The sequence below is a fragment of the Coenobita brevimanus genome, chromosome 18, assembly GCF_032717465.1.
Source record: "Coenobita brevimanus isolate Jiangsu-jjx chromosome 18, ASM3271746v2, whole genome shotgun sequence".
Lineage (NCBI taxonomy): Eukaryota > Metazoa > Arthropoda > Malacostraca > Decapoda > Coenobitidae > Coenobita > Coenobita brevimanus.
In genome coordinates this window covers 18720889-18743157 of record NC_136971.1, presented here as the reverse complement: position 1 = coordinate 18743157, position 22269 = coordinate 18720889, and the positions used below count along the sequence as shown (strand labels likewise).

Sequence of the window (22269 nt, the reverse complement as noted above, 5' to 3'; positions counted from 1 at the left end):
TTAGGGCAGGCCAGATAAATAAGATCCAAGTACATCAATTGGAGCTTTGAACTGGGAAAACGTCTCCAAACAAGTGAATAAGCCCATAGATGACCACTTCACCAGCAGTGATGACATATCTCTCCAGTCCTACCAGTAAGCCTTGGCTCTATTGCAACACATAACAAGTACAGTACCTGGAAATAAGGCAGCTGTTTGTTCCTGTACCTTTAGCTCTTTTACTGAATACATGGCAACAACAAAAGTGATACTATGCATTACCTAACCTGTACAGTATTCCATGAGGTCTAGCTAATCCTAAGGTCATCGGTACACAGACTATTTGACTTATTATTGAGTGTTCTGTAAGCTGAGCTATTTAATCACTAACGGTATTTACCATTTAGTGAAGTTTCATGCACTGAACTGTAGTCTGACTGCTAAAATTCTTCTTAACCAAAGGAAAACTTGTACCTGCGACGTATGGTACATCATATGAGCAAGCTTTTTTGAAACGGGCATGCTACATATTTCTCCCATATGTCCTCATTACATCACCACAGCTGAACTAAGGTAAATAATGAACTCATATTTGTTTTTCCTATACTTTCCCATTCACTCTTTCACTTCAAACAAGCAAAAATTATTTGTGTGTGTGTAATTCACTGGGTCGGTCAGGATCACTTGATGGTTGTGGTTGTGATCGTCAGCTTTTACCCTCCCGGAAGGGAGCTGAGAGCTCATAGAGTCCGATCTAAGGGCAAGGTTGTGACCTTCACACACGCACACACCCGTCCCCTTGCTCCAGGGGGACAGTAACCACCCACTTCGTCATTAAAACTTTTCGCAACCTGAGCGAGGCGCGAACTCCCGTCTACCAGATGGCAAAAGAGAACACTACCACTGAGCCAGCAAGCGGTGTGTGTGTGTGTGTGGGGGGGGGGGTATACCAGGAAACCTAATAATGAAGTTGTCAGGTTAATTCAGGGGAACACACATCATATGTCCACTCTCTCTAATGCTAGAATTTATATTTGAAAATATAAGCAACATATATAGCATCACTATCTGTCTATCTACAGTATCTATCTATAGCTAGATCATCCCAGATGTCATAATCAAATAAGGGGTGGCCCACTTGACTCTGAGTTAGTTTTTTACAGGAAGGAGCACTACCATTCCGCCAACCCACTTGTTGACACATAGGGAATACATATGGTTAGTTATATGGTTACCACCCAGCATTCTACATGGTTTCCTGGCTTACAGGAAACCATTAAGCTTGTCACTAAATGTAAAGCCACTGGAAGAAGAAAGAAGAGTAATAAAAAGTGACAGGGAAGATGTGAGAAATAGGAAGAGAGGGGGGGCCGACACAGAAAAGGAATGATTAAGGCGAAGGAAGAAACAGGCAACACAACATCAAGTACGTGGATGATGGTCACCATCACCTACCACCTGCAGCATCACAAAATATAAATTTATTTAACTGATTCTCTCAAACATTTGATCAAATTCTATTCCAATTACTGTACTTATGTAGGATCCAATCTATTTTGATATCACAGAAATATGTGCAGCATGTGATGTGGTGTGTGGAAGGAAGAGAAGGCGGAGGGGGGTGCAAGGAACAGCGTGGTGGACTGAAGAGGTGAAACAGGCTGTGGCACAAAAGAAGAAAGCATACAATGAATGGGTGAGAAATAGGGGCGTGGAAGAAGTTGAGAGGTGGAAGAGAGAGTTATATGTGGAAAGGAAGAGGGAGGTGAAAAGATTAGTAAGAGAGAGTAAGAAGAGAGTGGATGAGGAATTTGGAAGGAATTTGAGTGTAAAGTGGAGGGACTGTAAGAAAATGTTCTGGAGAGAAGTGAAAAGAGTAAGACAGGGTGGAAGTGAAGTTAGCAGGGGAGTGAAAGATAAAAATGGTAGATTACTAGTGGAGAAGGGAGAAAAAGTGAGCAGATGGAGAGAACACTTTAAGGAATTGTTGAACGTAGAAGATGGAAGTAATGCGAGTATAAGTGGCTGGGGAATGGCTGGGAGAAGGAGGGAGGTGAGAAGACAGGAAGAAATCAGTAGGATAGAAGTTGTGGAAGCAATGAAGAAAGTTAAATCGGGGAAAGCCCCAGGAATTGATGGAGTGTGTGGTGAAATGCTGAAGCATGGGGGAAAGATAGTAGTAGAATGGATGTGGAAGATGTGCAGATTGGCCTGGGAGGAAGGTAGAGTCCCGGAGGATTGGAAGTCAGGTATAATTATTCCCTTGTACAAAGGAAAAGGGGAAAAAGAAGTGTGTGGTAATCATAGGGGCATTTGTCTTCTTAGTATAATAGGAAAAGTGTGTGGTAGGATACTTATAGACAGAGTTAGAGAAAGAACAGAGAAATTAGTTGGAGAAGAACAGGGAGTCTTTAGGAAGGGAAGAGGTTGTGTAGATCAGATATTCATTCTTAGATCTTTAGTGGAAAAGTTTCTAGAGAAGGGAAAGAAGTTGTATGCGGCTTTCATGGATTTGGAGAAAGCATATGACAGGGTGGATAGACAAGGATTGTGGAAAGTGTTAAGAATATATGAAGTAGATGGGAAGTTGTTGAATGTTGTGAAGAGTATGTACGATGGTGCGAAGGCTGCAGTGCGTGAGGATGGTGAACTAAGTGAATTTTTCTCTTTGAAAGTTGGTTTGAAACAGGGATGTGTCATGTCTCCATGGTTGTTCAATCTGTACATGGATGGGGTAATAAAAGAGGTACAAGGTAGGGTAGTGGATGTTGGAGTGGCCCTGGTGAGAGAGGATAGTGTTTGGAAACTCCCTGTACTGTTGTTTGCAGATGATACTGTGTTGTTGAGTGAAGACGAAGGGGAGCTGCAAGGCTTGGTGGATGAGTTTGAGAGAGTGTGTAAGAAACGGACTTAAAGGTGAATGTAGGGAAGAGTAAAGTGATAGTCTTTGAGAGAGGTGAAGTTAGTGAATGTACAGCGAGGTTAGATGGTGAGGAATTGGAAAATGTGAGTACGTTTAAGTATTTGGGTAGTGTGATGAGTAAGGATGGAGGTTTGGAGGGTGAAGTGCTTGAAAGGGTACAGCAGGGAAGAAAGGTTGCTGGTTCCTTGAAAGCAGTGATAAGAAACAGGGAAGTGAGCATGGAAGTGAAAAAGTTACTACATGACAGTATTGTGATACCAACTCTAACGTACGGAAGTGAAGCTTGGACATTGTTGGAAGGACACAAGTCAAGAGTGAGAGCAGTGGAAATGAGTTATTTAAGAGGAGCCTGTGGAGTCACGTGGAGAGACAGGCTGACGAATGAGGATATAAAGGAGCGTTGTGGTGTGGATGTGGATGTGATAGAAAGCGTTATGAGGAACACACTGAGGTGGTTTGGCCATGTGGAGAGGATGGAGGGTGAAAGACTGACGAAGAGAGTGTATGTGAGTGAGGTGGAGGGGGGAAGAGGGAGGGGGAGGCCGAGGATGAGATAGAGGGATGGGGTGGAGAGGTATATGAGAGAGGGGGGTGTGAGTTGGGAGCAGGGCAGTGAAATGGCGGGGGACAGGGCGACTTGGAGGCGATTTGTTTGTGGCCACCCCAAACGGGATTGAGGCGTCTGGCAATAGATAGATAGATAGATAGAAATCACCTGCTGGACTTGAGGAATTACGGGGTCTGTACAGAATGTATCCGACCTTAGGCTCTAAAAAATTAAATACTGTAGCTAACCTGTTCAGCTAGGACACTAATTCCCCTCATACTGGGTCCCTTCTGACTTTCTGACTTGACACACATGGCAGAGTGTTCTTTCCACTGCCTGAAACATTTATTGAAGTCGGTTTTCAGTATCTCCTGCAGGTGCTTCGTCACATTTGTCATAAGCTCTTCTCTCATCTCAAATCGGGAACCCATCAGTGGAGTTTTGAGCTTGGGGAATAACCAAAGTCACACAGAGCCATGTCTGGTGAGTAGGGAGCCTCCCAGACCTACAAGATGTCATGTTTGGCCAAAAATTCCTGAATCAGTTGAGAAGAATGGGCAGAGGCATTGTCATGATGCAGCTTCTATCTTGCCGCTTTCCAAAGGTCTGGCCTCTTTCATCAACTGCGTCACAAAGACGAAGGATAATGTTGAGAAAGTAATGTTTATTGACAGTCTGATGTTCTGGTGTGTATTCGTGATGCACAATACCATAGTGGCTGAAAAAAAAAAAAAAATGTCAATATGCAAGTGCATTACACCTTGCTGCAGATCTGTTGTGCTTTTTATGGCTGAGACAACCCAGCATGCCTCCACTGTGATGACTGTGCTTTTCACTAAATGTTAAGCCACGTGAAGAAGAAAGAATAGTAGTAAAAAGTGACAGGGAAGACGGGAGAACAGGAGGAGAGGGGGGGATGATACAGAAAAGGAATGATAAAGGTGAAGGAAGAAGTAGACAACACTACATCAAGTGAGTGGATGATGGTTGCCACCACCTATCACCTGTAGCATCACGCTTGTTCTAATGCTGTCCACAGCAAGGAGAGGGTCTATAAAAGGTACAGTACCAAAGCCAACCCACCCCTGAATCATCTTTCATCTTTTATATATTTCTGCTCGGAATCGTGCTAAGTCTGTTCTTTGCTATGCTAAAAATACTTTCATCTGTACTAAATGCTCTCAACTCTCCAACTCAAATTCTTCCCGCTCCTGGCACCATGCCAAAAACCTTTCTAACAACGTTACCTCTTCCCTCCTCTTTGCTACTCTGATGGCTCTGCAGTTATTTCTTCTAACATACTGGTAAAGCAGTACTCTTAGCTCGGACTTTCTCCTCCAACTCCACTTAGATGATTCTAGTGCTGTTCCTCCATCACTTCCTCCTTCTAACATCCTCAAGGCTGACATTAAAATTTCTTCAACTGATGTATATTCTGCCATCCCTGGCCTCAGTGCTAACAAGGCACATGAGCCTGATGGGGTCCCTCCTGTTGTCCTCAAGAACTGCGCTTCTGTGCTTACACCCTGACTATGTAAACTCTTGCGCCTTTGTCTGTCAACTTGTACCTTTCCTTCTTGCTGGAAGTTTGCTCTCATCCAGCCAGTCCCAAAGAAGGGTGACCATTCCCAACCCTCTAACTATTGTTGTAGTGTTTTAACATCATGTGTCTCAAAAGTTTTCAAATCTGTTCTTAACAGAAAATTTTAAAGCATCTTTTGTATCACAACTTTCTGACCGTAAGCATAGGTTCAGTCAGGGATGCTCCACTGGTGATCTTCTCACCTATCTTTCAGACTCCTGGTCATCCTCCTTGCAGGATTTTGGCGAAAGCTTTGTCGTTGCACTTGACATCTCAAAGGCTTTCAATCGTCTAAAATAAATCTTTAATTTCCAAACTGCCCCCTTATGGTTTCTATCCTTCTATCTGTGCCTTCATCTATAGCTTCCTTTCTGGTCATTCTATAATTTCTGTTGTAGACAGCCACCGTTCTTCTCCTATATCTATCAACAGTGGTGTTCGTCAGGCCTCTGTCCTATCACAAACTCTCTTCCTTTTATTCATCAATGACCTTCTAAGCTGTACATCTAACCCTATCCACTAATATGCTGATGATTCCATCCTTCACCTTTCCATTCGGTTTCTGCAAGGTCCATCTCAGCAGTTACTTCAACAAACAAGGGATGAGGTTATGGCACACCTAACGTCAGACTTGGCTAGTATCTCTGACTGGGGGAAAAACAATCCTGTTGTTTTCACCCCCTGAGGGTAGGGGGGTTTTTCAAGAATACTCCCCCAGTATCCCTGCTTGTCGTAAAAGGCGACTAAAAGGGTTGGCGGAGGGTTAGTGCCCCTCCCCGGAAAACAACTAACTAAAAAAACAAAAAATAAGCCTTGGACAAGGACTGACCAAACGATGAACACCAAGGACAGGACAAAGGACATGGTAATTGGAACTTGGAATGTAAGGGGAGCGAATGATGAGGTGAAAGAGAGAGATTGTCCAGGTGCTTGAGGGTGCGAAAGTGGATGTATGTGGAATAACTGAAACAAAATGGACAGGAGAAAGTGTGAGAGAATGGGAGTATGGATGGGGTATATGTGCACGAGTAGGTGAGAATGAGAGGGCAAAGGAAGGAGTATGTATAGTTGTGAGTAAAAGATGGAAGAGGAGCATAAGACAGTATAGATCAGTTGGGTCAAGGATTGTGTGGGTAAAGATGAAAGTTGGAATACAAATGTGGGCGACTGTGTGTGTGTATGCACCAACGCAAGATCGTGCTAGAAGAGTGAGAGAAGAGTTCTGGACAAATGTAGAAATGTGCATGGAAAAGTTTGGAAGGAATGAGAGAGTGTTTTTGATTGGTGATATGAATGGTAAAGTTGGGAATGTGAAGGTGGATGGAATAGTTGGTGAGTGGTGTGTGCCTGCTGAGATAGATGAGAATGGGAGTGAGTTAGTGGACGTTTGTGCTGGGAGGGGGTTGGTGATAGCCAATACCCTCTTCAGGCATAAAATGACCCACAGGCATACATGGCGAGTGATGAGAAGGGTGGGTGGTGAACTGAATGAAAGGAAGGCAATGATTGATTATGTGTGTGTGGATGAAAGGATGCGAAGATGTTTAAAGGATGCAAGAGTGTACAGAGGTTGGGGGAGTGGACTTTCTGACCACTACTTGGTGGTGGCCAGAATTAGAATTCAAGTAAGATGGAGGAATAGAAGAAGGGAAAGACGAGAGGAAGGAGTAGTTGCAAAGAGAGTGGAAAGCTTACAAGAGGATGAGAAAAAGGTAGAGTATAAGAGAGAAATGGAGGAACGATTGGGCAAATATGAATTGGAGCAGATGGGAGATGTGGAAGGTGTCTATCTATCTATCTATCTATTGCCAGACGCCTCAATCCCGTTTGGGGTGGCCACAAACAAATCGCCTCCAAGTCGCCCTGTCCCCCGCCATTTCACTGCCCTGCTCCCAACTCACACCCCCCTCTCTCATATACCTCTCCACCCCATCCCTCTATCTCATCCTCGGCCTCCCCCTCCCTCTTCCCCCCTCCACCTCACTCACATACACTCTCTTCGTCAGTCTTTCACAGTCCGTCCTCTCCACATGGCCAAACCACCTCAATGTGTTCCTCATAACGCTTCCTATCACATCCACGTCCACACCACAACGCTCCTTTATATCCTCATTCGTCAGCCTGTCTCTCCACGTGACTCCACAGGCTCCTCTTAAATAACTCATTTCCACTGCTCTCACTCTTGACTTGTGTCCTTCCAACAATGTCCAAGCTTCACTTCTGTACATTAGAGTTGGTATCACAATACTGTCATGTAGTAACTTTTTCACTTTCATGCTCACTTCCCTGTTTCTTATCACTGCTTTCAAGGAACCAGCAACCTTTCTTCCCTGCTGTACCCTTTCAAGCACTTCACCCTCCAAACCTCCATCCTTACTCATCACACTACCCAAATACTTAAACGTACTCACATTTTCCAATTCCTCACCATCTAACCTCGCTGTACATTCACTAACTTCACCTCTCTCAAAGACCATCACTTTACTCTTCCCTACATTCACCTTTAGGTTCCGTTTCTTACACACTCTCTCAAACACATCCACCAAGCCTTGCAGCTCCCCTTCGTCTTCACTCAACAACACAGTATCATCTGCAAACAACAGTACAGGGAGTTTCCAAACACTATCCTCTCTCACCAGGGCCACTCCAACATCCACTACCCTACCTTGTACCTCTTTTATTACCCCATCCATGTACAGATTGAACAACCATGGAGACATGACACATCCCTGTTTCAAACCAACTTTCAAAGAGAAAAATTCACTTAGTTCACCATCCACACGCACTGCAGCCTTCGCACCATCGAACATACTCTTCACAGCATTCAACAACTTCCCATCTACTCCATATATTCTTAACACTTTCCACAATCCTTGTCTATCCACCCTGTCATATGCTTTCTCCAAATCCATGAAAGCCGCATACAACTTCTTTCCCTTCTCTAGAAACTTTTCCACTAAAGATCTAAGAATGAATATCTGATCTACACAACCTCTTCCCTTCCTAAAGGCTCCCTGTTCTTCTCCAACTAATTTCTCTGTTCTTTCTCTAACTCTGTCTATAAGTATCCTACCACACACTTTTCCTATTATACTAAAAAGACAAATGCCCCTATGATTACCACACACTTCTTTTTCCCCTTTTCCTTTGTACAAGGGAATAATTATACCTGACTTCCAATCCTCCGGGACTCTACCTTCCTCCCACGCCAATCTGCACATCTTCCACATCCATTCTACTACTATCTCTCCCCCATGCTTCAGCATTTCACCACACACTCCATCAATTCCTGGGGCTTTCCCCGATTTAACTTTCTTCATTGCTTCCACAACTTCTATCCTACTGATTTCTTCCTGTCTTCTCACCTCCCTCCTTCTCCCAGCCATTCCTCAGCCACTTATACTCGCATTACTTCCATCCTCTACGTTCAACAATTCCTTAAAGTGTTCTCTCCATCTGCTCACTTTTTCTCCCTTCTCCACTAGTAATCTACCATTTTTATCTTTCACTCCCCTGCTAACTTCACTTCCACCCTGTCTTACTCTTTTCACTTCTCTCCAGAACATTTTCTTACAGTCCCTCCACTTTACACTCAAATTCCTTCCAAATTCCTCATCCACTCTCTTCTTACTCTCTCATACTAATCTTTTCACCTCTCTCTTCCTTTCCACATATAACTCTCTCTTCCGCCTCTCAACTTCTTCCACGCCCTTATTTCTCACCCATTCATTGTATGCTTTCTTCTTTTGTGCCACAGCCTGTTTCACCTCTTCAGTTCACCACGCTGTTCCTTGCACCCCCCTCTGCCTTCTCTTCCTTCCACACACCACATCACATGCTGCACATATTTCTTCTGTAAATATCTTACACACACCTTCCACGTCTCCCATCTGCTCCAATTCATATTTGCCCAATCGTTCCTCCACTTCTCTCTTATACTCTGCCTTTTTCTCATCCTCTTGTAACCTTTCCACTCTCCTTGCAACTACTCCTTCCTCTCGTCTTTCCCTTCTTCTATTCCTCCATCTCACTTGCATCCTAATTCTGGCCACCACCAAGTAGTGGTCAGAAAGTCCACTCCCCCAACCTCTATACACTCTTGCATCCTTTACACATCTTCGCATCCTTTCATCCACGCACACATAATCAATCATTGCCTTCCTTTCATTCAGTTCACCACCCACCCTTCTCATCACTCGCCATGTATACCTGTGGATCATTTTATGCCTGAAGAGGGTATTGGCTATCACCAACCCCCACCCAGCACAAATGTCCACTAACGCACTCCCATTCTCATTTATCTCGGTAGGCACACCCCACTCACCAACTATTCCATCCACCTTCACATTACCAACTTTACCATTCATATCACCAATCAAAAACACTCTCTCATTCCTTCCAAACTTTTCCATGCACACTTCCACATTTGTCCAGAACTCTTCTCTCACTCTTCTAGCACGATCTTGCACTGGCGCATACACACACACAATTGCCCACATTTGTATTCCAACTTTCAACTTTACCCACACAATCCTTGACCCAACTGATCCATACTGTCTTATGCTCTTCTTCTGTAGCATATTTACAGAAGAAATATGTGCAGCATGTGATGTGGTGCGTGGAAGGAAGAGAAGACGGAGGGGGGTGCAAGGAACAGCGTGGTGGACTGAAGAGGTGAAACAGGCTGTGGCACAAAAGAAGAAAGCATACAATGAATGGATGAGAAATAGGGGCGTGGAAGAAGTTGAGAGGCGGAAGAGAGAGTTATATGTAGAAAGAAAGAGAGAGGTGAAAAGATTAGTAAGAGAGAGTAAGAAGAGAGTGGATGAGGAATTTGAAAGGAATTTGAGTGTAAAGTGGAGGGACTGTAAGAAAATGCTCTGGAGAGAGGTGAAAAGAGTAAGACAAGGTGGAAGTGAAGTTAGCAGGGGAGTGAAAGATAAAAATGGTAGATTACTAGTGGAGAAGGGAGAAAAAGTGAGCAGATGGAGAGAGCACTTTAAGGAATTGTTGAACAAAGAGGATGGAAGTAATGCAAGTATAAGTGGCTGGGGAATGGCTGGGAGAAGGAGGGAGGTGAGAAGACAGGAAGAAATCAGTAGGACAGAAGTTGTGGAAGCAATGAAGAAGGTTAAATCGGGGAAAGCCCCAGGAATTGATGAAGTGTGTGGTGAAATGCTGAAGCATGTGGGAGAGATAGTAGTAGAATGGATGTGGAAGATGTGCAGATTGGCCTGGGAGGAAGGTAGAGTCCCGGAGGATTGGAAGTCAGGTATAATTATTCCCTTGTACAAAGGAAAAGGGGAAAAAGAAGTGTGTGGTAATCATAGGGGCATTTGTCTTCTTAGTATAATAGGAAAAGTGTATGGTAGGATACTTATTGCCAGAGTTAGAGAAAGAACAGAGAAATTAGTTGGAGAAGAACAGGGAGCCTTTAGGAAGGGAAGAGGTTGTGTAGATCAGATATTCATTCTTAGATCTTTAGTGGAAAAGTTTCTAGAGAAGGGAAAGAAGTTGTATGTGGCTTTCATGGATTTGGAGAAAGCATATGACAGGGTGGATAGACAAGGATTGTGGAAAGTGTTAAGAATATATGGAGTAGATGGGAAGTTGTTGAATGCTGTGAAGAGTATGTACGGTGGTGCAAAGGCTGCAGTGCGTGTGGATGGTGAACAAAGTGAATTTTTCTCTTTGAAAGTTGGGTTGAAACAGGGATGTGTCATGTCTCCATGGTTGTTCAATCTGTACATGGACGGGGTAATAAAAGAGGTACAAGGTAGGGTAATGGATGTTGGAGTGGCCCTGGTGAGAGAGGATAGTGTTTGGAAACTCCCTGTACTGTTGTTTGCAGATGATACTGTGTTGTTGAGTGAAGACGAAGGGGAGCTGCAAGGCTTGGTGGATGAGTTTGAGAGAGTGTGTAAGAAACGGAATCTAAAGGTGAATGTAGGGAAGAGTAAAGTGATGGTCTTTGAGAGAGGTGAAATCAGTGAATGTACAGCGAGGTTGGATGGTAAGGAATTGGAAAATGTGAGTACGTTTAAGTACTTGGGTAGTGTGATGAGTAAGGATGGAGGTTTGGAGGGTGAAGTGCTTGAAAGGGTACAGCAGGGAAGAAAGGTTGCTGGTTCTTTGAAAGCAGCGATAAGAAACAGGGAAGTGAGCATGGAAGTGAAAAAGTTACTACATGACAGTATTATGATACCAACTCTAACGTACAGAAGTGAAGCTTGGACGTTATTGGAAGGACACAAGTCAAGAGTGAGAGCAGTGGAAATGAGTTATTTAAGAGGAGCATGTGGAGTCACATGGAGACACAGGCTGACGAATGAGGATATAAAGGAGCGTTGTGGTGTGGATGTGGATGTGATAGGAAGCGTTATGAGGAACACATTGAGGTGGTTTGGCCATGTGGAGAGGATGGAGGGTGAAAGACTGACGAAGAGAGTGTATGTGAGTGAGGTGGAGGGGGGAAGAGGGAGGGGGAGGCCGAGGATGAGATGGAGGGATGGGGTGGAGAGGTATATGAGAGAGGGGGGTGTGAGTTGGGAGCAGGGCAGTGAAATGGGTGGGGACAGGGCGACTTGGAGGCGATTTGTTTGTGGCCACCCCAAACGGGATTGAGGCATCTGGCAATAGATAGATAGATAGATAGTTTTTAATGCAGCAAAGACTCAGTTCTTACACCTATCAACCAGACAAAATCTTCCACAGGAGTACCCTCTAGGGTTTAACCCGCCCCATCCCGACGTTTTTGGACCTTTTTTTTTTTTTGGCTCAAACATCCGCTTTTGGTGAGAAACATCGAAAATTCATAGAGAAATCGCTCACCTGAGGTTTAAAATACCAGATTTAGGTACAAGTCCTTCCTTACCTGACTGGGTTTTCTAACAGGCTGGCACCAAAGAAAATGAGTTCTATAGGAGGGTAACTATTTTATCCACTCATAAACAGTATTTATTTATTTACTTAGTACGAATTTATATGTACTACAAGAGTATATTGGTTTTCAAACAGTAATATAGGCATTATAAGCATTGTTTCACTCACTAACTCATCACCATTCATGACCTTTTTTTTCCCACATTACCTGATCATCATTTCTGACTGTTTCTTCCTCTAATGCTATGTAAACATTGTCCTCCACATTGTCATCGATTGGGGAATCACTCTGGCCCTGAATGTCTTTATTGGCTAGGTCACTGGTAACAGGTGAATTGCCGAGACAATGACGTGCAGGGGGGTGGAGAGGTTATGCGGTGTAAGGCATTGTTCCTGCTTGGCATCTTGTAGAGGAATAGCGGAAGGTGTCCTGTGTATACGTGCCAAAAATCACTCGCAAAATCACTCGCGAAAATTGAAAATTGTGCAAATTAGGGACCTTGCAATGTTGCCGCGTTAATTCACGTCGCAGGGACGACGCGGGTTAATAATATCCAGCTCAATCCTGCATCATCCTTAAACTACCTGGGGTTTCATTCTCCTGGGATTTATCTTGGAAAGATCATATTACAAAATCATCTTCCAAGAGATTTGGTGTGTTAAGGTTGTGGTAGGTGGGGGCACTCACCATCCACTCACTCAATGTAGTGCTGCTCTCAAGTGTCTGCCCTTTCCTCTCTTCCATCCTTCTTTCCTTCCATCCTCTTCTGTCTATCTTTCCTTCATTCTTTCCTCGTCCTTCTGCCTACGGGTGACTTTACACTCCCTCTTCTGTCTTTCTTTCTTTCATTTTTCCTTTTCCTTCTGCCTGTGGGTGACTCTACACTAAGTGACAAGCCAAATGGTTTCCTGTACAAAAGGAAACCATTTACTACGCTAGGTGGTAACCACATAACCAAATTTTGGCACTTGGTGGTTTAGTGGGTAATTATTGCGCTCCAGTCGGGTTGAGCCGGTAAAGGTTTATATCCAAGGGATGGTTGGGGGTTATTGCTCACGTAGTGCCGCTCAGGGATGAGTGAGGCTGGTCACTCTCATCTTGGACGTCGAGACCAGCTGCCTAGCCCCGGGCTCCTGCGCTCCTCATGGGGTAATGTGGGATTGGATGATGATGATGATGAGCTGACTCAGTGCCTTCTTTACTCCTGCACAGTTGTTGACTTTAAACATGGGTTCTATTCACCCGTGTGCTGAGTACAATTCTCGTGTGGGGAGGCTATCCAAATAAAGCTCTTCTCAACAAAGTGAAGTCAAAGACTTTTCATCTCATTAACCCTCCTCCTCTTACTGGCTCTCTTCAACCTCAGTCTCTTTGCTGCACTGTTGCATCATTACTTCTTTTCTATCGCTACTTCAATGGTCACTGCTCCTCTGAACTCTCTGCTTGCATCCCTCCACCTGTACGACAGGCGCATAGCATCCACCTGGCAACAAACTCTCATCCATTTTCTGTCCAACTCTGTAATGCAAGAGTTAACCATTACTCCTAGCCCTTAATTTATGCAACAGGCCAACTCAGGAACTGTCTTCTTCTGTCTGTATTTCCTAATTTCTATGATCTCCAGTCCTTCAAACGCAGTGCATCCAGGCATCTCAAAATGAACGGAACTTGAATTTGGCTCTCTGTTGTTGTTGTTGTTGTTATTTTCGGAAGGAATGATTTATGGGTTCCTGGCCTTTGGTTCCTTCTCCCTTGCATGAAAAAAAAAAAAAAAAAAAAGTGAGTGGATGATGGCTGCCACCACCTACCACCTGTAGCATTACAAAATATAAATTTATTTAACAGAGTCATTCAAACATTTCATTGAATTCTATTCCCGTCACTCATGTAGGATCCAATCTACTTTGATATGGTATCACAGAAATCACCAGCTGGACTTGAGGAATTACAGGATTCAGAAAGTATCCGACCTTAGGCTCTGAAAAAAATTAAATACCGGTAGCTAACCTGTTCAGCTAGGGCACTAATTCCCCTTCATAGTGGGCCCCATCTGACTTAACACACGTAACCCAGAGTTCTTTCCACTGCCTGAAACATTTATTAAAGTTGGTTTTCAGTATCTCCAGCAGGTGATTCATCACATTTGTCATGAGCTCTTCTCGTCTCAAATTGGGAACCCTTCACCGGAGTCTTGAGCTTGGGAAACAACCAAAGTCACACGGAGCCATGTCAGGTGAGTAGGGAGCCTCCCGGACCTACAGGATGTCATGTTTGGCCAAAACTTCCTAATTCAGCTCTTGAGAAGAATGCGCAAGGGCACTGTCATGATACAGTTTCTACGAGTATCTTGCCACTTTCCAAAGTCTGGTCTCGTCCGTCGAACTGTATCACGAAGATGACAAATAACATTGAGGCAATAATGTCTGTTGACAGTCTGACCTTCTGGTGTGTATTTGTGATGCACTACACCATGGTGGTTGAGGAAAAAAAAAAAAAAAAAGTCAATATGCGAGTGCATTTCACCTTGCTGCGGACCTGTTGTGCTTTATATGGCTGAGGCAACCCTGCATGCCTCCAGTAGGAGTAGACTGTAGCACCAGTTGAATAGGGCAGTACTCCCAAGGTGGATGGAAAGCTGATGACAGGGAGAGCTGGAGCTCCCGTTTCATCAGCCCTCGGGACTAGGTCCCAACCATCCCCCTTTGCTGAACTTTTTCAGTGCCTCAGTATCACAGAGAGTAGGCCTGCATGCTCTCCAATGCAAGTTTCTCTAACTATCAACACCAAACTACATGCACAGTACACACTACACTTCCTTCTCCAAAATTTAAAAAAATCATGGCAGCGCAACACGTGGCCTCGAGTCCCCAGGGGACGGACCATAAATGCCCCCACCTTCCACCCCTTTCCCAGTGACGACTCAAGCTGCCTGGAACCACTGTCTGACTCTCTTCTTCTTCATTTCTGCAACATTCGCAGCCTTTCCTCTAACTTTCTTTCTGTTGAGCACCACCTCTCTTTCTCTAAACCTCACCTCCTTTTTCTAACTGAGACTCAGTTGTCTGAGGCAACTGACAGCAGACCCTTTTCTGTATCCTCCTACTTTCTCTATACTCATTTCAAAGCCAAAGGTGGCTGTTGTGTATATATGAGGCCATTAGAGGGAAAACCAGGTAAGCACCAAAAAAGGAAAACAGAAAAAAATGCTGTTAAAGTTTGTGTACTTTAAATATGACATAACTTTTCAACCAATGAAGATATTCTGCTCTTGTTTCTTTTTCCATGTAGCCTAATTCATCTACTTTTCCGTAATGATACTCAGACGCTGATAATTAGTGGTATTTTAAATGAAAAAATTTAATAACATCATCTTTCTCCTCGTTAGACAATAATCAACGACAAAATAGCAGTGCTTTTACCCATAATATGTGTTATTCTAGATCAGCTATAAGATATTGAGACTGAAAATATGTCAGTAGGTAAGTAAGGACATGTGCCTTTATGGTGGTGTCATAAAAAAAAGCTTGGTGGTATGCGTCGAGCCACGTGATTGGCGCGTCTTGCAGCCACCTCCTGCTGTGTGGCGCTCGCCTGGTTTTCCCTCTCACTCTTAGCCTCACATACATGCAGCTTACATTAAGTGCATGTTTTGACATGAATACTATGGTAAAATCGCCTTAACTCAAGTAGGAAAACCGGACATGATGTTGGTTTCCAAGGATGCAGTACTTGGGAGAAGAAAATACTAAGCCAAAATGGACCTAATGGTAATGTCATGGAGTAGTTGGCTATCAACAGCAGTACAGTCATTCACAGCCCTTTAAAAATCATAATTTTCAACCATCTTAGGGACATCTTTTTCACTTAAACCCTTGTTGTAGTGGTAGAAGAGGATTTGGGGAATAAAGTGATGTATGTAACTCCGTTTCTGGCCGGGGTGGTGCTTACCTGGTTTTCCCTCCAAGCGCCTCATATACGCAACGACTTATCTTGCTCTCGTATTCCTGAACATGATTCGTCTGAATTCTCTACATTCTGGCTTCGGCTTTCCTGTCATTCTCTGACTAAATATATCTGCGCTGTTTACTTATCTCCTAATTCTACCATCAAAAATTCTTTGACTATCTTACTTCTACGATGGAACACATTCTATCCATGTCTCCTTTCTCTGAAATCTCCATTCTCGGAGATTTCAATGTTCACCATCACCTTTGGCTCTTCTCTCCTTTCACTGATCCACCTGGTGAACAAGCCTACACCTTTTCTATCCTTAATGACCTAGAGCAGCTTGTACAGCTCCCAACCCGTACCCCTGACCACCTTGGAGAGAGCTCCAACATACTTGACCTCTTCCTTACAACTAATCCTTCTGCTTACATTGTTAATCTTTTCTCTCCGTTGGGCTTCTCCGATCACAACCTTATCACCTTAACCGGTCCTATCGCTCCGGTACGGCCTGTGGACCCTCCAATGAAATGATGTCAGTGGCACTTCGGAGCTGTGGAATGGGAGGCCCTCAAGCAGTACTTCTTTGATTTTCCCTGGAATGATTATTGCTTCCATGGCCGGGAGCCATCTGAGTGTGCCGTGCGCATTATGGAGGTTATTCTCTCAGGCATGGAAGCATACATTCCTTTCTCATATCCTCTGACTAATGCAAGAAAGCCTTGGTTTAATCAAGCTTCTTCTAATGCTGTCCACAACGAGAGGGCCTATAAAAGGTACTAATGCAAGAAAGCCTTGGTTTAATCAAGCTTCTTCTAATGCTGTCCACAACGAGAGGGCCTATAAAAGGTACTAATACAAGAAAGCCTTGGTTTAATCAAGCTTCTTCTAATGCTGTCCACAACGAGAGGGCCTATAAAAGGTACTAATGCAAGAGAGCCTTGGTTTAATCAAGCTTCTTCTAATGCTGGCCACAACGAGAGGGCCTATAAAAGGTACCAGAGCCAACCCACCCCTGAATCACATCTTTTATACATTTCTGCTCAGAATCATGCTAAGTCTGTTCTTCGCTCTGCTAAAAATAATTTCATCTGTACTAAATGCTCTCACCTCTCCAACTGGAATTCTTCCTGCTCCTTCTGGCACCTTGCCAAAAACTTTTCTAACAACTTTACCTCATCATCCTTCCCTCCTCTTTTCTACTCCGATGGCTCTGTAGCTATTTCTTCTACTGATAAAGCAGATCTCTTTGCTGAGACTTTCTCCTCCAATTCCACCTTAGACAATTCCATTGCTGTTCCTCCATCACTTCCCCCCTCTGACTTCCTCATGGCTGACATTAAAATTTCTTCAGCTGATGTATTTTCTGCCATCACAGGCCTCAATACTCATAAGGCATATGGACTTGATGGAATCCCTCTTGTTGTTCTCAAGAACTGTGCTTACACCCTGCCTAGGCAAACTCTTTCGCCTTTGTCTATCAACTTGTACCTTTCCTTCTTGCTGGAAGTTTGCTCTCATTCAGCTAGTCCCAAAGAAGAGTGATCATTCTGAACCCTCTAACTATCATCCAATTGCTTTAACATCCTGTATCTCAAAAGTTTTTGAGTCAATTCTTAATAGAAAAATTTTAAAGCGTCTTTCCTATCACAACCTTCTTTCTGATCGACGGTATGGGTTCGTCAGGGACGCTCCACTGGCGATCATCTCACCTACCTTTCAGACTCCTGGTCATCCTCCTTTTGGGACTTTGGCGAAAGCTTTGCCATTGCACTTGACATCTCAAAGGCTTTCAGTCAAGTCTAGCATAAATCTTTAATTTCCAAACTGCCCTCTTACGGTTTCTATCCTTCTATCTGTGCCTTCATCTCTAGCTTCCTTTCTGGTCGTTCTATAGCCGCTGTTGTAGACGGCCATCGTTCTTCTCCTAGATCTATCAACAGTGGTGTTCCTCAGGGCTCTGTCTTATCACCAACTCTCTTCCTTTTATTCATCAATGACCTTCTAAGCTGTACATTTAACCCTATCCACTCATATGCTGATGACTCTACCCTTCACCTTTCCATTCGGTTCCCGTAACGTCCATCTCAGCAGTGACTTCAACAAACAAGGGATGAGGCTATGGCACACCTAATGTCTGACTTGGCTCGTATCTCTTGAAAGGGTAAAAATAATCTGGCTGTTTTAATGCATCAAAGACTCAGTTTTTACATCTATCAACCCAACAAAATCTTCCACAGGTATACTCGCTAATGTTTTATAATACTGTATTCAGCTTAATCCTGCATCATGCTTGAAGCGTACAACTCTCATGTGTGGGGAGGCTCCCCATATACACCTCTTCTCAATAGGGTGGAGTCAATGGCCTTTCTTCTCATTAACTCTCCTCCTCTTACTGGCTCCCTTCAACCTCTGTCTCTTCGTCGCACTGTTGCATCTTTATGTCTTTTCTATCGCTACTTCAATGGTCACTGCTCCTCTGACCTGTCTGCATGCATTCCTCCACCTCTAAGGCGGGAGAGTAGCACCCATCTAGCAGCAAACTCTCATCCCTTTTCTGTCCAAATCTCTAATGCAAGAGTTAATCGTTACTCCCAGTCCTTCATTTATGCAACAGGTCAACTCTGGAACTGTCTCCCTCTGCCTGTATTTCCTGCTTCTTATGATCTCCAGTCTTTCAAACGCAGTGTATCCAGGCATCTCGAAATGATCAGATCTTGAATTTGGCTCTCTCTTGTATTTTGTTTTTCTCTTGGAAGGTTCTTTCTTCCTCGCATTAAAAAAAAAAAAAAAAAAAAAAAAAAAAAAAAAATCACCTTGCTGCAGACCTGTTGTGCTTTATATGGCTGAGGCAACCCTGCATGCCTCCAGTGGGACTGTGCTTTTGTTTCTGGGTAGTACCCGTACACACAAGCCTTATCTCCAGTGATAACAGTCTTCAGAAAATCTGGATCGTAACTTGCAAACTCCAACATGTCTTGAGCAATGTTCATTCTAGAGACCATGACACGTGTGACAGAGCACCTACAGGAAATATAAAAAAAAAAAAACTAAATGCTTCAGGCAGTGGAAAGAATGCTGGACTACATGTGTCAAGTCAGAGAGGGGATCTTTAGTGCTTGGTGTACGTTCTCCAACTTTTATGTAAATTTCGTCACTAATAAAGTGAATTTTTAAAGCTGATTCCACATCTGAACTTATTTTTGAGGAGAAATTATTTTTTAAAAAGGTAGGTTAGGTTAGTTACAATAATAATTACTGTACCTAGGTTAGTTAATAATATGGTAACAGATAATATTTAAGTATGAACACAAAAGATCCAAAATCGGAGTTATGCCGCCATAAGCATTCGATGACATAAACATTCGTGGTGGATCTGCTCAATGGTGCATTTCAAAACGCAGCTGTAACGAATAGATTTTTGTCAAGAAAGGAACGTGGTTTAAGGATGGCACACTTCTATTATCCACCATAGCTGCATTTATCTATGTGCGGAGCAAGGAGACGAATGTTATACAGGTATACCTTGATATATGATACCCCAAGATGCGATACCCTAACTTAATGATAGGGGTAGAAATGCCACCATACCTCGCCTAATGATGGCCAAACCCGGTTTAATTAGGTATGTTTTTTTTTTTACCGTTTTTTATATCACTGACTAAAATTAGGCCTATGCGTTTTGGTTGATTTATAAACTGTTTTTAGACAATGTGTTTTAGCCATAGGAGGGGTGAACACTGTCATTTTCAGGTACAGTTTAGTAAGCTTCATTTTTTCCAGACTTACATCTGACAATTTTCAGATTTTATTTGTTGGTTTTAGTGAGTTATTTACACGTGTTAGGCCTACATTAGCTTGTTTTACAGCTGTTAGGCCATTTAGATTGGCCTCATTTGGGCGGGATTAGGACTTGGTTGGGGGAAAACCAAGGCACAAAAACACATCCCTATACATGATAAATCTACCATGAGATATGACATCCCACCTAACGATGAGTTTTTACTTAAGCAATTGCAACGTTAAACAGGGATATACCTATACTTAAACAGTATTTGTTATTGACTAACCTAACCAAACATTTTAAAAAAAATTTCCCCAAAAAAATAAGTTCAAGCTTGAATTTTAAAATCATTATTTTTTTTTTTTATGCCAGGTATCCTTTTGGATTGGAGCATATAGCATTTTATGACCGGATGCCCTTCCTGATGTCTACCAAGGACCCTTGGGTGGATTCAATCCTCCGACCCTTCGGTCAGACTGGAGCGCTCTAACCCACTAAGCTACAGCTGCTACGAAATCAGCTTGGAAACTGTATTAGTGAAGAAATTAAATAGAAATTAGAGAATGTGCACCAAGCACAAAAGATTCCAGAAAGGGCCTACTTTGAGAGGGATTAATGTCCTAGCTCAACAGGCTGGCTATGTGTTTTTTTAAGAGCCCAAGGTTGGATACTTTCTGAACAGACCTCGTACGTATTTAAGACCTTTTAGAATATTTTTGTTGGTTATAAGCATCGTTCTGTGTTCATAAAAAGTGCAAATTTTTCATTCTTGTTTTTCTTTACTGAAAAAGAAAAAAAAAAAAGACTAGTCTTCATAACCAGTTCCAGTCCCAAGCTCTACTGTCACATGCATTGGTAACCAGGCTCAGGCTAAAATCACCAGTCAAACTTTAAAGACACAGAAAGTACAGTAATAAAAAAGTGCATGATTTGCAATCTTACATGGTTATTTCAACAACTAAGCAGAACTTCACTTCCAAGGGCAGAAAATGGCTATTACCTAACTGGTATTTTTACAAAACTGATCGAAATGACCAGTAGAATTTGCCAGTCAATGTGAATATAAAATGCAACTTCAAGTTTACAAGCTTATTTCAGCATAAGTTTTCCCTCATCCGTATATTCTTGTCATCCAGATGAGGCAGGTATGCAAAGAACTACTTTCCAGGAATGAATGGTTTGTACAATGTGCAAATAATGGAAATCGAAAAAAAAAAAAGTTACAGCAGACTTCACACATCATCATGGCAGAAGACAAACATCATTATTTCTACTATACTTCATTAAACTATGCTCTTTTCCCAAAGTAAGTTCATAACTGTTTACAATAAGTGGTGTTTAGGGTGGGAAGCTTTCATAGTGAGCCAGCAGAAGGGTGAAGAAAGAGATCAAAATATCATGTTGTGTATTTAAGATTACATCTGTTCCAGTTTTGGTTTATCAACAAGGTAGGAAACCACCCATGACATGGTAAATATGTGTTGCCAAGGGTTTATTCAGTGTTTTACAGTTGCTGATGGCTTTAGACATTTACCAAAATGAGGAAGCAAGCATGTACAGTAACTGCAAATGTAGCTATTATTTATTGTAGGGAGGAAGAGGAGCGATAACTTGACCTGGCAGATCTAGGTAGCATGACATATACTGTATTTTCCAAGCCCAGACTGGATGTTCGGGACTAGTCTTAAATTTTTCAGTTTTAGGCCTGGACATCACTTGTCCGTCATTTGAGAGCCTGTTTTTAATAACCTACCGTAACCCAAACTCACCCAACCTACCCAAAGGTAAGTTAAAACCTAACATGCCAAAATGGAAAACCAAATTAATATTAGTACAGCTGAGTGATATTTAGTGTCATTATGCTAAAAAGAGAAAACGCATTAAAAAAACGGGAAACAAAAACAGATGCGAACTGGTATATCTTTCTGTTGCTTAAATAAAGCTGTACATTCACTCCTCACTTCACCTCAAATTAAACACGTTCTAAAGTATCCCTACGCTAATTACTGATTAACTAAATTTCCACATTCCAGAGACTTCGAGCGCTGCAAAAGCGGGCTTGACTAGTTAATACCACTGTCAAGTTGTCATTGTACAAATATAACCATGCAGCACCATACATCCCTACAGTATCTGCTGCACGTCAGGCTCGTTTCACAGTAGTGCAAATAAATAGTTTTATCTTTAGACTCACGTGATAGAAGTTGGCGAGTTTCTCTCTTCCATCTCTTTCACCATCAAAGATTGAATAATACTGCTTCACGAAGGTTTCTCCTATCTGTTGATATTGCGGATTCAAAGTCATGTTCCTCTAATGTAACCGCCACGTTATCACTAAAGACAGTATGGTATCTATGAAATCTGTGATAACCAGAGCCGCAGGCCGCCCTCCCCAGCACCTCTGTCGGGACTGTTTTGAACTGTTTTGCGCATGCGGCTTACATCCGGGGATACGTACTGTTAAAATTCTATTAATTTCTCATATAACAACAAAATTTTTGCCCATGTTAATGCGAATAAACTATACTTTAGAAATGATGAAGTTGCCTAGATTTTTAAGTTCTAGATCTGTAGATTTACAGCAACCAAGATGGCGCGTCCCGATAACTTGCAAGATTCAAAGTGT

General features: G+C 42.8%; 1 protein-coding gene across 2 annotated transcripts in view; it reads right to left on the bottom strand.

Moving 5' to 3' along the window:
• Nucleotides 1-22024, bottom strand: part of Ntf-2 (nuclear transport factor-2) — a 197666-nt gene extending 175642 nt beyond the window's left edge. For both annotated transcript variants that reach the window (XM_080266135.1, XM_080266134.1), the window contains exon 1: nucleotides 21838-22024. In XM_080266135.1, the coding sequence (XP_080122261.1) occupies nucleotides 21838-21948 (111 nt within the window). In that variant the 5' untranslated portion in view covers nucleotides 21949-22024. The remainder of the gene's footprint in view (nucleotides 1-21837) is intronic.
• Nucleotides 22025-22269: the final 245 nt, after the last annotated feature.